The sequence below is a fragment of the Malaclemys terrapin genome, chromosome 3, assembly GCF_027887155.1.
Source record: "Malaclemys terrapin pileata isolate rMalTer1 chromosome 3, rMalTer1.hap1, whole genome shotgun sequence".
Lineage (NCBI taxonomy): Eukaryota > Metazoa > Chordata > Testudines > Emydidae > Malaclemys > Malaclemys terrapin.
The window spans coordinates 165,529,252-165,548,877 of record NC_071507.1 but is presented as its reverse complement, the minus strand read 5'-3'; the positions used below and the strand labels follow the sequence as shown (position 1 = coordinate 165,548,877).

At 40.5% G+C, this 19,626-nt stretch overlaps 1 protein-coding gene across 1 annotated transcript in view; it reads right to left on the bottom strand.

Moving 5' to 3' along the window:
• CSMD1 (CUB and Sushi multiple domains 1) overlaps positions 1-19,626 on the bottom strand; it is a 1,946,356-nt gene that overhangs the window by 1,421,798 nt on the left and 504,932 nt on the right. Inside the window, exon 3 of the mRNA XM_054023823.1 lies at positions 12,179-12,291. Coding sequence (XP_053879798.1) covers positions 12,179-12,291 — 113 coding nt within the window. The remainder of the gene's footprint in view (positions 1-12,178; positions 12,292-19,626) is intronic.

Below are 19,626 nucleotides of genomic sequence, written 5' to 3'. Positions count from 1 at the left end.
ATTAATTAAAAAAAAAACCTGAATTGCCTATGAACTTGAACCACCAAGAACGTCATCTCTGTTCAGTCAAAGGTTGTCGTGAAGCTTAGATGTTTTGCAAAGTGCTTTGAGATCCTTAAATGTAGTGATGGGAGCTATGTATTCACTATATGTTAAGAGTGAGAAATAGTCCTCTCAAAGTGCACATTCCTAGTGTGGCCACAAGTTCTCAAGTTTTTTTGTTTGTTTGTTTTTTTAAAAAGAACAGTAATGGTTTTGTCTTGATTCGTTTGTTTGTTTTCTGGCAAACAGTTGCGGAAAATGTTAAGAAAAGGAGATATTTTAATAGTAGCACACAGTACAAAAAAAAAAAAAAAAAAAGAAAGAAAACCCCCAAGAAATGAGGTTCAAGTGGAAGGATTTAAGCATTATAAAGAAAACTGTAGAAAAGTTACCCTCTTTTCTCTATCAAATGTCTATTGTGCAGACTAGACTAACCAGGTGTACTCTTCAGCCTGCATGCCTTAATTCAGGTTCAGATTAGGATATCACTTCCATAAATCAGCTGAGCCACTTTAAAGCCCTGATCTTAAAAGGTAATAATTTCTTCTAACCATTCATTCAAATTCTAGATGTACTGATGTTGCTTACACACACACACACACACACACACACACGCGCACACGCGCACACACACACACACACGAAAGAACATGAAACTGGCGTAACTGAAATTTACCCCTCTAACCAGGGGTGCTAGAATAGAGATCTATTTCTGAGGCCTGGTCTATAATAGCTAATTAGGGTAGCATAAATATGTCACTCAGGGGTGTGAAAAATCCACAGCTCTGACTGGTGTGGTGTAGGTAATCCAATCTAAATCCCCATGTAGATAGCGCTAGGTCAAAGAAAGAATTCTTCAGTTGATCTAGGTACCACCTCTTGGGGAGCTGAATTACCTACACAGATGAAAGAATCCTTCCCATCGGCATAGGAGATGTCTACACTTAAAATGCTGTAGCAGCTCAGCTATGCCGTAGCAGATCATCTATGCCACTGCAGCGTTTTAAGTGTAAACAAGCCCTGAGGTCAATAGGACTACTGGGCCATAAGGACTGGAAATCATTCCCTTAGTTTGCTTGAGTGTGACAGAGTGCTGGACAACAAAAGTTGAACCAGCACTCTGGTCACTCCAGCTCCAGTTAAACACTGAAGAACATACCTTGTTAAGAAGAGCTGTGACTAAATGGTGGGTGGAGGAGAGCTGGAAGGCTAATTAATCCATTATGCAGATGGTATATAGGAAGGAAGAAAGAGCAGGGAAGCAAACAGAGAAAGGGAAAGAGAGATTGTTCTTCCCTGCTTGCCTCAGGAGCTCAGGGCTCCCCAAGACCATAGGACAGCGTTTCTCAAACTGTGGGTCAGGACCCCAAAGTGGGTTATGACTCAGTTTTAATGGGGTCACCAAAAAGGAAAATATTTTTCTTATTGGAAGGCAAGTAGATTTTTTTTTTTTAAATTCCCCACATTGTATTTTATATTTTTCTGATTTAGGGAGAAGAATTCTACTTTTGTATGCCCAATCACAACTGATGAGTTCTGTGAGGGTATATCTGTTTCCCTGGACTGGGGATAGAGGACTTTGTCAAGAAGGTCCTGTCTTTGGAATTTGTTTTCCTGAACTGCCCAACCCAGTTCCTAAGTCCTAGTTTGACAAGCTTCAGGTAACTGGAAGGCTTCCCCTCTAGCAATCAGGCACTAGACTGAATGTCAGTTTATTTTGTATTGATATTTCAGGACTGGCAAATTTTCCATGGGAATGGAATAGCTGTGGGATGTCTGAGTCAGTTGTGATTGGGCACTGTTGCATATTTTAATGGTAACTTAAAACATTCTTAATTCCAGTCATTCTAGGAGCTGTACAAGTTAATAAATTTCTACAATGCATTTTTGTTTTCCATCTTCTCCCTCTCAAATCCACGCAATGACTGTTTCTTGCTCTGATCTCCAAACTGAGTTCCCTATAAACTGAGGTCTTTCCAACAAGGGACTATTCAACCTGTTCATAAAATTTAGAGAACAAAGAGGGAGAATGGGGGGGAGGGGTCACAGGGCATCTGTACTTTCATGAAGGCTTCAATTTTCATTTTACTAAGTCCTCCACTATTCTGTACAAGTTTCATTCCAAAACATTGCTCTGGGTGTCAGGGCTGAAGTGAGCTCTCTTGGAGCCTAAAGCATTACTACACCAGATTAGCTAACAGATAGAACAAAGAAACTGTAGAACAAAGAAACATCACTGCCACTGTTCTCCTAACCCCAAATCTTGACATCTTGCCTGCTAACATACAAAATTTTACTGTGGCCACCAAACCACCACTTCTGTTTTTCACTTCATGATTATGAATTTTTTCCATTTCATTCTAAATAGGACAGGAGCATGTCTTGTTTAAAAAAAAAAATAAAGAAAGAAAATTCACTAAAAGAGGACAAACTTTTTTTTTTTTTTTTTTTTTTTTTTTTAACATAAGGACTGTTCTGTAACTTTGCATATTAATAAAGTTTGTTAACAAGGGACAATTGTATCCAAACTCATTTCAAGAAAGCAATTATTTCTGTACCAAAAAGCAATACATCTATAAAGTTCAGCCTAAAAGGATCTTATTTCAAGCTTTACATTCATTAAAAAGTAAACTCAAAAATATATTAATGGTTTAAAGATTTAATGAAGAACCCAGTTTGAAAAGAACATCAAACAGACTATCAGAATAGTACATGAGACAAATATTTAATGAAACACAGAAGAGCAACTGATCTGGTCCATTGCCACTAGATGCTATTGTCAAATACACTAACAATCAATGACAAAGTCTAAGCTAAGGTATGCAGCTCCAGAGAATATTTATTAAAAATACCTGTACTTTTTTTTTTTAACTACAGTGTTGGTATTGATTTTGATTCTACACATGCATAAGAAGAAACCTAAAAAAGGCAGAGTTTCCCCTTTGAAAGGGGAAGACTAGAGCCACATTATACTGTCTGCTGGAGACTCACTGAAGAATATGGGAACTACCTGTCTTAATTTTTATGACTGTATATGCATATACATCCATGAGCTGGCTAAAAGGTAATAAGGGACAGAAGAGCAACTGATCTGGTCCATTCAATCCTGCAAGGATTGAATGTAGACAAAAGTCAGTTGTTTGATGCTCATATGGACAATACCAGAAGTGTAATGTGGAAAGATTACCTCTGACACCCTCTAGAGAAATGCATAACCCAGTCTGGTCAGGTTCAGTTGCCATGCTCAAAACCCCTGGAGATCTTTGGATGGGAACTCTGAGCAAAGAGACTTTGGAATGGATAGAAAGACTATCTGTGACTTAAGGGCAGAGAAAAAGAGAGAGATTGAGATTGACTTGGTACAGACCGACTGGGAGGCAGCAGTTGCAGAGGGAAACCTGGGTTGAATGGAACCTGCTTAAACTGGCAAAAAAGGCTAAATTTAGATAAGACAGTATGCATTTAAGCTTTTGTTATTTTAACCCAGTTCTTTCTGCTTGTGATAGTTCTATGGACAAATACATCATACTCTATTTTGGACAAGCTCTTTTCTGTACCTGCATTTAATTTTGAGTCAGAGCTCCCAGAGAGGATTCCTTACCATTGGCTAAATCCAGTGTGTCAGCTGGAGGTAATATGCTTGCTAAACATGGGTTCTATCACCAGGCAATCCAGTCAACAATAGCATGAACTGTGGGGTTCTACTCTTGAGAGAAGTGCAGGTGCAGCCGTGTCACTTGGAAAGGGTGTCCACAGGAAAGAGTGGCCAAATGTACAGTCCATCTATTGTGTTAATTTTGAGGGAATAAATGGGCCCAGTAAGTCAAAGATGCTAACATGACCTTGTCCCTGTACAACACTAATCAGCTAAACTTGGTTCAATGTTTTGAGTATACACAACTCAACCTGCTTAATCCCATGACAAGCACATCAGTTATTTGCTTTCCCGTAGTTAGGCTTACAATTTGCAGACCTAGTAAGTCTACCAATGAATGCAATGGCAAACATGATAGTCATATTGGCATTCAAGCTTCTGGTCTCCTCTCAGTGGGGTCATGTGAAGTCCAAACAAACAAACAAACCCCATATGATCTCCAAAGGAAACAAATCTTTTTGATGCTTGTGAGGGCCCACTGAGTACATTTAAGGAAAAAGGAACATTCCTGGCCCCGCACAGTCCCTAGTGAGACTGGAGTATTGAATCATAGAAAAAAAAGAAAAAAAATGAAATATAGGGACTCAGCAGTGGGAATGTGGGGGTAACAGGTGAAGACAGATAATTCTTCAAAGACATTACCTTGAAACTGGACCACCGTCTACTGCTGTTAATGCTGAAAGGATTTATTTATTTATTCATTTGAAGACGCTCTAGGGAAAGTACGTACGAGGAAATAAGGTGACCTCTTTTATAAAATGTTAATGTTTCACATGAGCAGAAAACTGTTAGAGCTCAAAACAACGGTGCCCTCAGGGGAGTAGAAAGAGGGACAGGGTTTGCACAAGCTCTCATGATGTCAAAGAAAATACACTATGGCAAGGTGGTGGTCAAGAGGAGATATGAGCACATGCCCAATCGAGTATTCCTGGCTTTTTTTTGTGCATTTTATTTTGTTTTTGTTTTGTTTTTAAGCATTTAACATTTCTACATGACAAAATACATTTGGAATTTCAACTGAGGTAGGTTAAAAATCCCTAGCTCATTTTAGCTTCTGATGTTTGCTATTTAGTGGCAGTAAACAATGTAGCATAATGTAAGATAAAGTAACATGATCATTTCATCTTACAAATGATAAGGAACAGAGAACTTGAAATTAATTTTTTTCTTTCTTGATGCATTTTGTGTACAGAACATACATTGGGTATTCTGAACAAATGCATGGCAGGGAATTCTCAGATTAGTAGACTCATGGTGTACCATGTCACTGGAAAGCGTGATGAGGTTTACAGACCCCATATTGAACCAAGGCCTTAGGGAATAGAGCAATACAGGTCCAGAGAGGCCCCACCCCTGAACAGGTACAGGACATGCTCATGGTGGAGAAATAGTTTAAAAGAACACTGGTGGGCCAGGGAAAGTGGGGAAGGAGTTGCAGGATGCACCAGGACGCAAGGCTGATACTAGGAGCTGTGATAGGAGTGTGTACACCTTATTAAGGCTCCTCTAGCAGTGGGGATCTCGATTTTCCCCTTGGGGACCTGAAAGCCTTAACAGAGACTGCTTTGACAGGACATTAAGAGTACATCTACACTGCAATAAAAGACTAGTAGCATGGCCATGGCTGGCCTGGGTCAGCTCACTTGGGCTCTGAGAGTCAGTGCCACAGGCTTTCTATTGCAGTGTAGACATTCCAGATGGACTGTTAGGGTGTCTTCTAAACAGTGACCACACACCAAACACTGGAGCTCCAGTCTGGTAGTAAGTGACTTAGGGGAAGATTGATAACTGCTCTGGACACTTTGAAAAAACCCATAAGGGTCCTGGGATGAAACACTGTGGAGAGAATGGGGCCCAGGTCTTCTACCTTGCCTCCCTGCTCCTCTGTAGCAGCAGAACTCCCAGCATTAAGCATTCAGGAGGGATTGAGGTCCACTGCATACAACTTGGCTGAGTCCTCCTCAAGGATGATTAGACTGGCAGAAACTGTAAGGCCGCTGCCTAACTACTAGGACAGTTGTTTATTAGACTATCCCGTTACAGAAAGCTAGGGTGACCAGACAGCAAATTTGAAAAATCAGGACAGGGCGTGGGGGGTAATAGGAGCCTATATAAGAAAAAGACCCAAAAATCGGGACTGTCCCTATAAAATCGGGACATCTGGTCACCCTACAGAAAGCATTACAGAATGAAATATTAATCTGTATATTGTTCCGGTATCATTTCAGGTGTGAATACCATTAAATTCTTTTCAACTTTCTGTAGTTGTACTCTATGTACGGGGAAGTGTTAATATGTTTTTGCTTTTTTTCCTTTTGAATAATATTTTATAATAAAATGATATCATTATGAAAAATAAAATATTTTATAATAAGAACAGCATTTTTGTGCTTCTACCTGTAGTTCTCAAACTGCTTTGCAAAATATGAGTAAGAATTGTTGTCCCCACTTTAATGAAAGAAAATTGAGTAAAAGAGGTTAAATGACTTATCGAAAGTCACTCAGCAATTCACTAGCAGGGCTGGGAATATAACTCGGGTCACTTGATTCCCAGTCCAGTACCCTATGTATTACAGAACACTGCAACCTTTCTCTTTCTATAAAATAACAATCAATAGGAATAATGCTAGATAGAAACTTCCCCGATGAAAATTCCATTTCCTAGATTTGAGGTAAGGTCTTGGATTCAATTTATGACCTTAAACTCCAGTAGTGTTAATGGTAAAATGCCAGCCAACATATGTATAATTCATGGAGTTTTTTATAGTTTTGCTTGAATAATTTACAAAAAAATTCTGCAAATTACTATTTCTTAAATTTCACAGACTTTTGCATATATATACCCATTCATCTGATGTGAACTTCCTCTACTTCAACAATAATTCTGGCAAATAACAACTAGTCCATAATACTGTCTGCAACAAGAGTGCTCAAGTGCTCAATGCAAGATCTTGAAAGATTACCATAGTTACTGATAGTTACTGATATTCAAAAATATATAAGATTAAGCTTGATAAGTTTATGGAGGGGATGGTTTGATGGGATAACGTGATTTTAGTCAATAGGTCAATAACGTGCCATCGCTGGTAATTAGTAACAATGGTCAATGATGAGATATTAAAAGTTACTACAGAGAACTTTTTCCGGAGGGTCTGGCTGGAGAATCTTGCCTGCATGCTCGGGGTTCAGCTATATTTGGGGTTGGGAAGGAATTTTCCTCCAGGGTAGATTGACAGAGGCCCTGGAGGTTTTTCGCCTTCCTCCGCAGCATGGGGCAGGAGTCGCTTGCTAGGCAGGGATCGCTTGCTGGAGGATTCTCTGCGACTTGAAGTCTTTAAATCATGATTTGGGGACTTCAACAGCTGAGTCAAGGGAGAGAATTATTCCAGGAGTGGGTGGGTCAGCTTTTGTGGCCTGCATCATGCGGGAGGTCAGACTAGATGATCATAATGGTCCCTTCTGACCTTAAAGTCTATGAGTCTATATAGAAAAAAGAATTCTGGTGTCAAATAATCTAGTTTTAAATAAATATGTAACCTTGCAATCTGTTGAGCTGAAGCAAGTTTCGTTCTTAGCAGAAAACAACAACTGAATTCTGGCTACATGACCACTCAGATCTCTTTATTCACAATCCTAGATGACTTTTGCCAGCTTACTGCAGGAAAGTCAGATTTATTTTAAGTACAATTTTTGCTCAGTGGGATAGACTCATGAGAAGCAACATTTCATGTTCCCGAGGAGTCTAGGTGGCAGCAGGCAAATCTCATAAATATGAATACTTGGACTATGAGCTCTGCTATTTAATATTAATAACATCACTAACATTCATAGCAACCTACAGCATTCAGTAGGCCTGATTATCGCTTTACTTCCTATACTCACTAGTGAAAATTATGAGTAAAGGCAGTAAAATCAATAGCCCAGAATCTAGGCCTTCTGGCCCAGGAGGGGAAAGAAACTGGCATTTTCTTTCCCCTGAGGATTCAGTGTGCAAAGTCCTCAGTTGGTATAGGGTAAGTATAGATGGCTCATGTGTCCCCCTCTCTTGCTCAGAAGTGTGAAGGGTGCAAAGGAGGAGAGAGGTGAGACGGAGGTATGGCTGGAGTAGGCTGCACTCAGCAACTGTTACCTCATGGATGATGATCCCATTGTGACCACTGCCATCTGGCACAGGTATGGTAGCACCCAGACACAGAATTAAGAAGAAGCAACCTGCTCCCTGACAGCATCCCCTCTGTTGTGCAAAGTGAAAACTAGTGTAGTAGAAAATCTTGTTGAATTGAGCTACAGTACTGCAAAACTGACATGACATCTGAACCAGTGTTACCAAAATACGCTAGCTCTTCCATATGATACATATTTTAAAAGCTTAGTTTAAAGATAGTTTTATTATTTAAGGAACTATAGCTTAATCAATCTATTGTAAACTGATTCGATATTTTAATTGTATGAGTGTAACACTTAGGGGCTAATTCAGATTAAATTTCTTATTCAAATGAAAGTGGGGGAAAATGCTAGCTTTGCAGTTGCACACTGTGCAATTTCCCAGAATGTGGAAAGTTCATGAAAATAAATTATTCCACCCTTCTACTTCACTGCTCCTGATATTTGAATTCTTCAGAACCTTCCTCTTCATCTGCAGCCATGAAACAAGGGACAGGTCAACAGCATTAATCTGGAATAACTCCACTGATGAAAAGCCCATTTTTTCTGGCTCCAAAGTTCTTTGAAAACCTGTTTGTTACCTTAGTATTATTCAGGACACATCTATTGTCTACTGATGAATTTCTCCCTTTGAATGTTTTCCTGACTGACCAATATTCAATTAATAAGGAAGAACTTACTCCCAATGTATGATGTATAAAGGAGTGCCCTAAATATGCTGCGAAGAAGCCCCTGTTGCCACTCTCAGGAGCCTAAATGCCAAGTTTATCAATCTGTCTAGCCTGAGTTAGGAACTGTCAGACCTCCCAGGGAAATCCACAAAACTCGTAATTGTTGATAAATCTTCTCCCTAGCTATTGCTATATAGGTTTCTTGTGACTTATACACTTTGCACCTTTTTACACTGGAGAGTGGCAATCATCACTTTGTCTGAGGGCACATCTACACTACAGCGTTACATCAGTGCAGCTGCACCCAGCTGCACCCATGCAGCTGCACTGCTGTGGAACGTCTGGTGAAGACACGCTATGCTAACAGGAGAGCGCTCTCCCATTGGTATAATTACTCCACCTCAGCGAGAAGCAGAAGCTATGTTGGCAGGAGGCACTCTCCTGCTGACATAGTGCCGGTGTGGACAGCGTGAAACCTGCATTGCTTGGGAGGGAGGGGGAGATTTTTCACACCCCTGAGCAACGTAAATTAGATTGACTTAAGCCAGGGGTGGGCAAACTACGGCCCGCGGGTCGGATCTGGCCCCTGAGGACTTTGGATCCAGCCCGTGGGATTGCCCCCTGTGGTGCTGCGGGCCCCATGCCGCTTTCAGAAGCGGTCGGCACCACTTCCCTGCATCCCCAGGTGGGGAGGCGGAGGGGGCAGAGGGCTCTGTGCATTGCCCCGCCGCCTCCAGGCACCGCTCCCTGCAGCTCCCATTTGCCAGGAATGGGGAACCACGGCCAATGGGAGCTTTGGGGGAGGTACCTGGAGGCGGGGCAAGGGCAGCGCATGCAGAGCCCTCTGCTCGCCCTCCCACAGGGGCTGCAGCGCTTCCTGGAATGACACGGCATGCGGCCAGGGCAGGCAGGCAGGGATCCTGCCCTAGCCCCGGTGCGCGCCGCTGCCACCGCGGAGCAGCTTTAGGTAAGCGGCACTGGGCAGGAGACCGAACCCCGCCTGCACCCCGACCCCCAACTCCCTGCCCTGACCCCCCTGCCTGCACCTCGCACCCCTCCTGCACCCAACTCCCTGCCCTGATACCCCTCATACACCCCGCACCCCGACCCCCTGCCATGAATTCCCTCGTACACCCTGCACCACTCCTGCACCCAAACCCCTGCCCTGAGCCCCCTCGTGCACCCCAACCCCCTGCCCTGAGCCCCCTTGTGCACCCCGCACCCTTTCTGCACCGCAACCCCCCTGCCCTGAGCCCCCTGCTGCACCCTGCACCCCATCCCCTGCCACACCTCGCACCCCTCCTGCATCCCAACTCCCTGCCTGAGCCCCCTCGTAAACGCCACATGCCTCCTGCACCCCAACCCCCTGCCCTGTGCCCCCTGCCACACCCTGCACCCCTACCTCTCTCCCACACCCCAACCTCCTGACCCGGCCCTGCATACAATTTCCCCACCCAGATGTGGCCCTCTGCTCAAAATGTTTGCCCACCCCGACTTAAACAGTAGTGCAGACCTCATGAACCGTCCCATTTTTTTACAGCAATAAATTTAAAAGACCATAATTTTGTTTAACCAGTGAGCGGCGCCATCTAGGTCAGTGTTAATTACATCCTTTCCTACCAGGGTTTTAAAAGAAAATAGGCCAGCAAGTAGTATAATTATATTACAGCCTAGGGCTCTGTGTATCTTTTCCTTGCAGACAATCAAGAGAAGTTCCTTTGAATAGTCTATTATGTCTCAACAGGAAAAGCAGAGAGCATAGTTTTCATGCAAGGATGAGATAGGATCTCATGTGCAGCTACTGGATGGAGAGGTATTCAAAGATCTACTTGCAGCTGAGGCAACCATGGCATAGCTCCTATTTTTAGGTTTTTATTTGACTCCCCTAGAAAAGTTCCTGACATGGGCCATAAGGATGTGTCTAGTCTTTACCCTCTAAAATTTCTTACTATGATTAATACTGGTACAGCTGTACTAGTGAGATCCATGTGGGGAATGCTAGTGTAGAAAGGTGGATGGATCATCTAATCCAGTTTAGAGATAGCCTAGGTAAAATGGTGATTAAAGTGCTGATGATTGATAGTACCTTATTTACACTAGTGCCCCCAGTTACCAACAAAACTGCATCAGGGATTAATTTTAGCTAAAAGAAATTTAGTGTAGACTAGGCCTCTAATTCAACTCGCAGGACGCAAACACCAAATTAAAATCATTCTAAGATCCTCCAGCTATCAATAGAGTAACCACAGCTGGACATCTGAAACAAAACTGAAGACTTCAAGCTATTGCTCAGACAGTACACTGTCACAGCAACAAAACCTTAGATAACACTTTTGAAAATTCCACCCAGAATTAATCACAAGGTGTCTAATTAATATGGGAAAGGTATGTACTAGTCTAGGAGAGAGAGTGAAATATTACTAGTCAATAGGTAATATAATGAAGTCCACCATAAATGCACAGAATAAATGCTCCAGGGTTATCAAACTTTTGAATAAGAATTATGTAAAATTTTCAAAAATGTCTAAGTAACTTAGAAACCTAAATTAACAGGATTTAGGCACATTTGAAAACAAAAAAAACTATCAATTGTGAATAACTAAAATTATCCCACCACACTTGGAAAGAATAGACCAAGGCCAAATTCCTAAGGCCAAGCCATTTCTGAGCTATGTTTCACACAAAGCAAAGGTGAAAAAAAATCAGACTTTTCATACTGTAGTAGCTGATAAATAACTTATTGTCCCAAATATTTCTGAAATAAATTCCTCTGTCAGAAGTCTAAACTTGTTAAATTGCAGGAAGCCTGGCTTCATATTTGCAAAATTGGATTAGGAGAAAGGGGTCCAAAACCAAACTTGTCACAACTTTAACTATGTAGAAGTATTTACACAAAAAATTAATAATTCAACTCAGTATTATAAGTGATTTACTATATTCCACAGAATCTGATAACATCCTCAAAATGTAGGATGAAGAAATCAAAAGAGGTGTATTATCCTTCCTGTAAGATTCAAAGCTATTATATCAATATTACTACTCCTGCTTTAAGAGCCTAAAACTTAAGTACATAGTAGATAATGGCAGACATGAAGTTCTTGCCCTACCTTGTCTACAAATGCAGAATTCTTAAACTTATTTATCATCTTTCACATTGACTCCTTTGTTATTTGTCTCATTTTTTTTCAAATATCAAAGCCATTCAGTTTCTAAATGTGAGCATTTTATCCATAAGCAAAGATTCTCATACTAATTCTCAAGATCAAATTAGTATCCAGACCATTTATTTTATATCCCACATCCAGCATTTAAAGAATTTTTTCAGAAGTAATTGTTGAAGAAAAAAAATCAAATTTTTAAAATGTATATAATTCAGGACCCATTTTTGGAACCATCATCTCAAACCAGTATGGATTCAAACACTCAATTTCACCATTGATTGTATGCACATTTTTAAAATAAAGACTACGTCCATGAATGACATGCTGGAATACAGAAAAGTCACAGTATATTTGTAGTTTGGGATTCAAGGTCTCAACAGGGGACACTAAGGTCAAACCAACAGTTCAAAACAAACCCATTTCAAAATGAGGTCCTGCAATAACTCTCCAAGTAACTTTCAAGGATAAAAACAGGCAGATCTTACCTTCGTAGATAGCCTTGAAACCTTGAGCACTCACAGCAAAGTCTGTGGTGAAACAAAGTGTGAGGATAGATCCTGTGCTCACAATAGATGATGGCAGCTGAAATCCAGACAACCTGCACAAATAAAAAACCCCACAAATGTTATAAATAAAAATAAATATAAGCAGTGGTTTTAAAATTAATGATAACTTGGAATCTCTCATGATGTTTCTGTGTATAATACCACTGTGATGATATAGCCAGACATTTGGAATGCCAACATTTTATATTGATACTATTGCTGTAGTATCCTAAAGACTCCTCGCAAATACTAACATATAGTATTAAGCATGGCCAATTTCTAGAGAATTTATGTTCTTTTCTTTCACCTATGGATTCTCACCAGGAATACCAGAAGAATCTCCATACCGTTTTTTAAAGAACAGAAGTTATTATATTTCATTCTTTTCCTCCCTTCCACATTCACTCCTCTTCTAATGCACTTTGTTTCTTTCCCAAACCAGTCTCTGACCTCCACGCCACACAACCATGTGCCTTAAATTCCCACCTCACTCACCCCATTAAAGTCCATCCTATACCCATGTCTCACCTCGGGCACTCGTTCTACTATTGTAATTTAACTGTGACTGGGGAAAAGGGCCTAGCCTGAGGGAGGAGAGCTATTGAGAATCCATTGTTCAGGGCTGGGCTGGTGAGCAGAAGAACTGTAAATTAACACAGTATTTAAATAGTCTGGGAGTTCCTTCCTATCCAACTCCCAATCAAAAGAAGAGAAAACCTATTATCTGACTCCCAGAGATCCCGCAATAGCAGGAAGTTCTCTCTCTTTCTCTCTTTTGCAGTCTAAGAAAAACAGAGGGATAGTAAGTGGGGAGCCAGGGATTCTTCCCTTTTCTTTCTCGCCACACATCAAGGTTGTAGGACTCCTCCTGCCCTTCTACTTTCTTGGAAGAGGCTGGAGTTTTAGTCTGGTGAGTGAGTGGGAACTCACTAGTGCAGGCTGAGCTAGTGGAAATCAAAGGTTCTGCTCAGCTGGGCACTGAGCTTGCAGTACCTGCCAGGTAACAGCACAGTCTGGTTGTCCAGCAGCCCATTCTTAGCCTACTGATTGCCCCTCCAATTATCCACCAGCACCCCAAAACAAGTATTCAAAAATAGAATCTTTCACTGTATCCATTTGGGGACACCCGTCTATTGAGACTACAGAGACCATCTGTCTATATATCTAGGTTCTTTTAGTGTGCCCCTTGCCATACTATTCATTGCTTTTGCAGTCACAGATTTTTCTGTTTCTTGTGCAGTTGTGGTCATATTGCTAGTAATAATGCTTAATAAATAAATTGTTTAATAAATAAATACATACATTTTAACATGATTGTTCAGTGAAATCAATTCTAACACAGCTAAAGAAATTAAGTTTAATGCTGCAAAACATTAATAAAAACAAACATTGGGAACAAAGACATAATAGAGACAAGTCTTAGATTCCCTTAATACAGGGAAAAAGTAGTGCACACAAGTCATAGCTCTAGATGTTCTTTTGTCTCTCTCACAGCCCTGTGGGCTTTTGGAAAGAAATTGCAGGGAGAAGACAGCCAGAAACAGAGCCAGCACAAGGCAGCTGCAGAAAACAGTTCAAACAGGGACTGATGGACTCTGGTGATGTCATCACACTATTTTGATGGTCTCCAGACTCCTCCATTTAATAATAATATATGGAGATATACCTATCTCATAGAACTGAAAGGGATCCTGAAAGGTCATCAAGTCCAGCCCCCTGCCTTCACTAGCAGGACCAAGTACTGATTTTGCCACCCCACATCCCTAAGTGTCCCCCCTCAAGGACTGAACTCACAACGCTGGGTTTAGCAACCCAATGCTCAAACCACTGAGTTATCCCCTCTGCTCTTTATCTTTCCACATAGCTAATCCCCTCCTAACGTAAACCCACTGAAAGGATGTCTATAACAAATGGAAACCAAAACTAAAATGGAACTAACATGCTGTTTGCTACCATCACATTGTTCGCTCTCTTGTATATTCTCTTTCTTTCCCCTAATCTTTCTTTTCCTTATGTAGATTGGAAGCTCTTTGGGGGTAGAGATTGTTTCTTGTTTTATGTAATAAACTTGATAAGTAACAATTATAATAGTACTAGAGCACACTGTCATGACTACAATACAATTCTTTTTTATTGTTTGGAAATTTATTTTTGATCTGGTGCACTGGTCTTTCCCTTTTGTGCAAAACAGCTACAGTTTTATTTTAGTGTTTTGGCACCAATTCCCACTAGTATTATTGTCAGTATGATGAATAGCTTGTGGATCAAATTTAATATTTCCTGAAATTTAAGAGAAAAGGGAGAATACATGGGAAAAATATATCACTGACCCACAGAAAAATAAAACAAGGATGACTGATCCCCTGGCTTTGCAGAACATTTTAGACCAAAATTCAACAGAAATTAAACTTTTCCCTATTGAAACTGAATATTATGCAAGTGATGCTATTTTCTCCCAAGAGACAGTAATGGTTTGACCTCTATTCAGACACCTCCTGGGGAAAGAGCAGAACTGAAATTGACTTTCAAGGGGAAAAAAATCCCCCCTTAAACAGACATACCCCCTTTACTGCAGGATGGCTTGTACAGCACCTATAAAGATGAAGTACATGGTAAGATTAGAAGGAAAAGATTGTGTCAGCTTTGCATATATTTCTCTCCCTCCCCCACAAACACACACACTTTGTATTAATTCTTAAAGGGTTTTAAGAAGGTTTGGCACAGAAGTACACAATGTTATACTTCTGCCATTCAACGAATTAGTGGGACAAAATACGTTAGAAATACTTCAGAATATTTTGTAGGAAAACCACTGTAGAGACACTCCCACAAAGGCAATGAGATTGAATGTCACAAAATTCACGTCTATAAAGAACAGACAATATTTTCAATGAATTGTTCAGTCAGAAACTATTAGACAGCAACTGAAAATCAACATGAGCATAACTCACATTCCTTAGAACATATATAAAAAGCTGCATCCCAAGCAAAAACCCACATTGTTACCCCACTAATTAAGTCATTTTTCCCCCATGAAAACCCTGGTTAGCTATTGCTTACTTCATATGTCACAACGTGTTTTGCACATTCCTTTTATCATACACAAAAATCACATACTGTATATTGCCAGGTTAAAGTAGTAGGAGACTGTGTTTGTTATACCCAGACCTTGAAATGTTCAGTTAAAACAAACAAGTGTATTTTTCACCATCACACATCTTCACAACATAGTGCAGGTACAGGAGAATACACCTGACTGACTTGTCCATCAGAATACAACAGTAGGTGGTGTAACGTGTACAGAAATGGCACATAAGTCCTGAATTTAACCTAAGTTAAAAAGACAAAAGTTTTATACTTTTTTCCCATTTAACAAATCTGGGCATAAGGATTGTTTGCTATCCTCCCATCTATTACTTCAGGGGTGGATGTGGCATGAGAGGGGAAGAGAGAAAGAATTGCTTTTGATTTTTTATTAAATTTGGAGGCACTCACGACGTGGGTCATATCAAAGTGTCCAGTTCACCTACAAAGAGAGAGGAACAGTTATCCACAGTAAGGGTCCCATCCTGCAATGAGCTCCACACAAGGGCACCCTGAAATTATGTGGAGCCTCTCTGACTTCAAAGAAACAAGTTGCAGGAATGGGCCTTAGGCGAAGTTTCCTACTACATCCTTTTCCCTATGAATAACCATAAAATCATAGAATAGTGGGATTGGAAGGGACCTCAAGAGGTCTTCTGGTCCAGTCCCCTGCTCTCAAATCAGAACTAAGTATTATCTAGACCATCTCTGACAAGCGTTTGTCTAACCTGCTCTAAAAAATCTCCAATTATGGAGATTCCACAACCTCCCTAGGCAATTTATTCCAGTGCTTAACTACCCTGACAGGAAGATTTTCCTAATGTCCAACCTAAACCACCTTGCTGCATTTAAACCCATTGCTTCTTGTCCTATCCTCAGAGGTTAAAAAGAACAATTTTTCTCCCTCCTCCTTGTAATAAACTTTTAGGTACTTGAAATTTATTATTATGTCCTCCCTCAGTCTTCTCTTCTCCAGACTAAACAAACCCAATTTTTTCAATCTTCCCTCATAGGTCATGATTTCTAGACCTTTAATCATTTGTGTTGCTCTTCTCTGGACTTTCTCCAATTTTTTCTTCATCTTTCCTGAAATGTTGCACCCAGAACTGGACACAGTTCTCCAGCTGAGGCCTAATTAGGGCAAAGGAGAGTGGAAGAATTATTTCTTGTGCCTTGCTTACAACACTCCTGCTAATACATCCCAAAATGATGTTTGCCTTTTTTCCCCCCTAACAGTGACCCACTATGAGCCCCAGATCCCTTTCTGCAGTACTCCTTCCTAGGCAGTCATTTCCTATTTTGTATGTGTGCAACTGTTTGTTCCTTCCTAAGTGAAGTACTTTCAATTTGTCCTTATTGAATTTCATCCTATTTACTTCAGACTCTCTCTAGTTTGTCCAGATCAGTTTAAATTTTAATACTATCCTCCAAAGAACCCTTCCCAGCTTGGTATCATCTGCAAACTTTAGGAGTGTACTCTTTATGCCATTATCTAAATCATTGATGAAAATATTGAATAGAACCGGACCCAGACCTGATCCCTGCGGGACTCCACTTGATATACCCTTACTGATGCTCTTCCTAATGGCTCTGTGCTATTACATCAGACAAGTCAAATTATGTAAAAACAAATTAGCCTTTTATTTTTTCTAAACCCAGTAAAAATATTCAAATTTCATAATTTATAAGCCCTTGTCCTCACTGGAGACTTAACTCGCGCTTACGTCAAGTGTTGCCCCTGACTTTAGTCTGTTCCACACACAAAAGTCCTTGACCTGAGTGTGGTGGTGCTTTTTACTCAAACTGGCTGGGGTTTGACTACAGCTCAAATTTAGCACAAATCAGAGTCTTCCACAATCACTGTGTGCTGTTCAACCACACTGAAACAACACTTGCTCTCACTTGAGCTAGGCTAACTCAAGAGTAGTTAACCTGAGGGCAGATAACCCAAATTAGGTTATGTCTTCACTGCAGAATTAAATGTCCCTATTGTGTCACTTTATCACATTCAGCAGGTAACCTCCATGTTATTTAATAATTCAGTCTAAAAAGAGTGTTTCAGTAAAATGTGTTTTTTGTACAACATAGTTAATACAAAAGTAAAAACACTAAATACTTTATTTCCAAGATAAGTAAATTATGCAAACTATAATGTAGTAATCAAATATAAAAATAATGGGCCTGATTTTGATTTCACACCAGCTGAAAACTCTCTTCAGTGGAGTTACTCTGGAATTGCACGAATATAAGTGAGAAGTGAATCAGGAACAACATGCCTGGTTCTCCATTGTGTTCCTCCACTTTAACACAGCTGAAATAATTGGAGTCACATGGGCATAAGACTGGGATTAAAGCCCAAACCTTAATCTTGTCTACCAGCTAGGTGACTGATCACTCTAAACCTAACGTGCTTGAAGGCAATCCTCTTTATTCAGTGACACAACTCCACCTGCCTCTTCATAACAGAATATGAGTTTCTGCAGTGTCCCCTCCCCACTCTTCCTGTCTGAGAAGCTAAATCATTTAGTGCCCATATCGCTTCTTCCTTTTCTAGCCAAAATTTAACAGTCAACAACCAATATTTTCTGTAACACACAATTCCAAATACTTATAATCAGGCTAGCAACTAAACTTATTATCAATATTCAATTAAAATCTCAAGTGTCTTCCACTGTCACTTAGACCAGTGGTCTCCAAACTTTTTTCATTGTGCACCCCTATCAGTAAAAAAATTTTGAGCACGCACCCCTTGCCGCACCGGCTCTACCGTTTATGCCGAAGCAAAAAAAAAAAAAAAAAAAAAAAGAAGCTCCTGCCGCTCACCCACAAGGATCCTTTTGTTCATCCCACTTTGGAGACCACTGACTTAGACTACGAGGTCTCCCTTGAAATATCAACTGTTCTTGCTTGACTCTCACTTTGAGCTCCACATGCCTCTCTGCCTCATATCCTTTTTCTTGTTGTTATTTTGGATTCTCAATCATGTCTACAATATCAGAGCACTGTCCATGTGCCATAGGCTTCATTCTGAGTGACTTCCATTGCATAGCAAATTCCAACTACCTTGTCAGGGGGTAATTCTGGGTCTCCTAGTAGTATCTGAGCTATTTGTTCCAGATTCTGGTCACAGTCTGGTCTCTTATCAGGGACCTAGATTTGCAAGACTAATCTTAAGGCTGAAAAGCCAGTTACAAATGTTATGTTCATACCATACACACAGAAGTTCAATAAAAACATGAAATACTCTTGCTAAGTAACACTACTTTATGTCTTAAAATTCAAACTGATAGCACACAGGAACCAAAAAAAGAGACACCCAAAGCAGAGTACTCCATAAAACAGAGAGGCACAATTTACCTCACTTTATTCTAGATTTCTGCAGATTGACTCTCTGATCACACACTTCCATACAGAGCCCCCTAGCCTGTAAGCCAGACGAGGAAATCCATGAGCATTTAAACTGATAGTTTGCCATTTTAATTTCTTTTCTTTTTTTTTTTAAATACACCACAACAAACCTAGACTACGGCTTCACTTTATTTTTGTACCCTCAGGTTAAAACCTTCTCTCATATGTTTCATTTTTTCCATGGAGTGCAATACTCCCTAAGTTTCTGTAATAGTTTCATAATTAGCCTCCTCTGCTTAAGTTAACTGAAAACTGTCAAACACATCAAGTGAATCAGAACCGGTTATTACAGAAAAATAAGGCTGCCTTCCAATTGTTTTCTTTTTTCACCGGCACTCATTATTTGCAGATACACAGTGAATCTCTGCTTAATCTCTTCCAGTTATCTTCCACACATTGATATGAAGAGACACTTGGAACTGAATCACCGAGTAAAGAGAACGTCTTTCAAGCCCCTTGGGTGCAGAGAGATTTCTGAACACCTCATGGTACCAGGAGTAAATAGAAATGAATGAAAATAACCTGAGTAGAAGAAAGGAGAAGCTAAAAGCTCCACCAGAACAGAAACTCTTCTTACTAAGGCCATGCCTATACTACCACTTATGTCGGCAAAATGTATGACACTCAGGGCTGTGAAAAAAATACAACCCCTGAGCAACATAAGTTACATCGACATAAGTGGTAGTGTGCACAGCACAATGTTGGTGGGAGAGCTTCTCCCCTCGACATAGCTACAGAATGTGGGTTTCTTGCAACACTCTCCCCCAGAATTCCTGGCTAGGAAGATACCCCACTGAAAAGGTATAGTTCCCAGTATCACAGAGGCCTCCTGTTCCGCAGAGACTGAAAAAAACCTCTCTCTGAATAGTGTAGGCTAAACTAGGCTAAACTAGGCT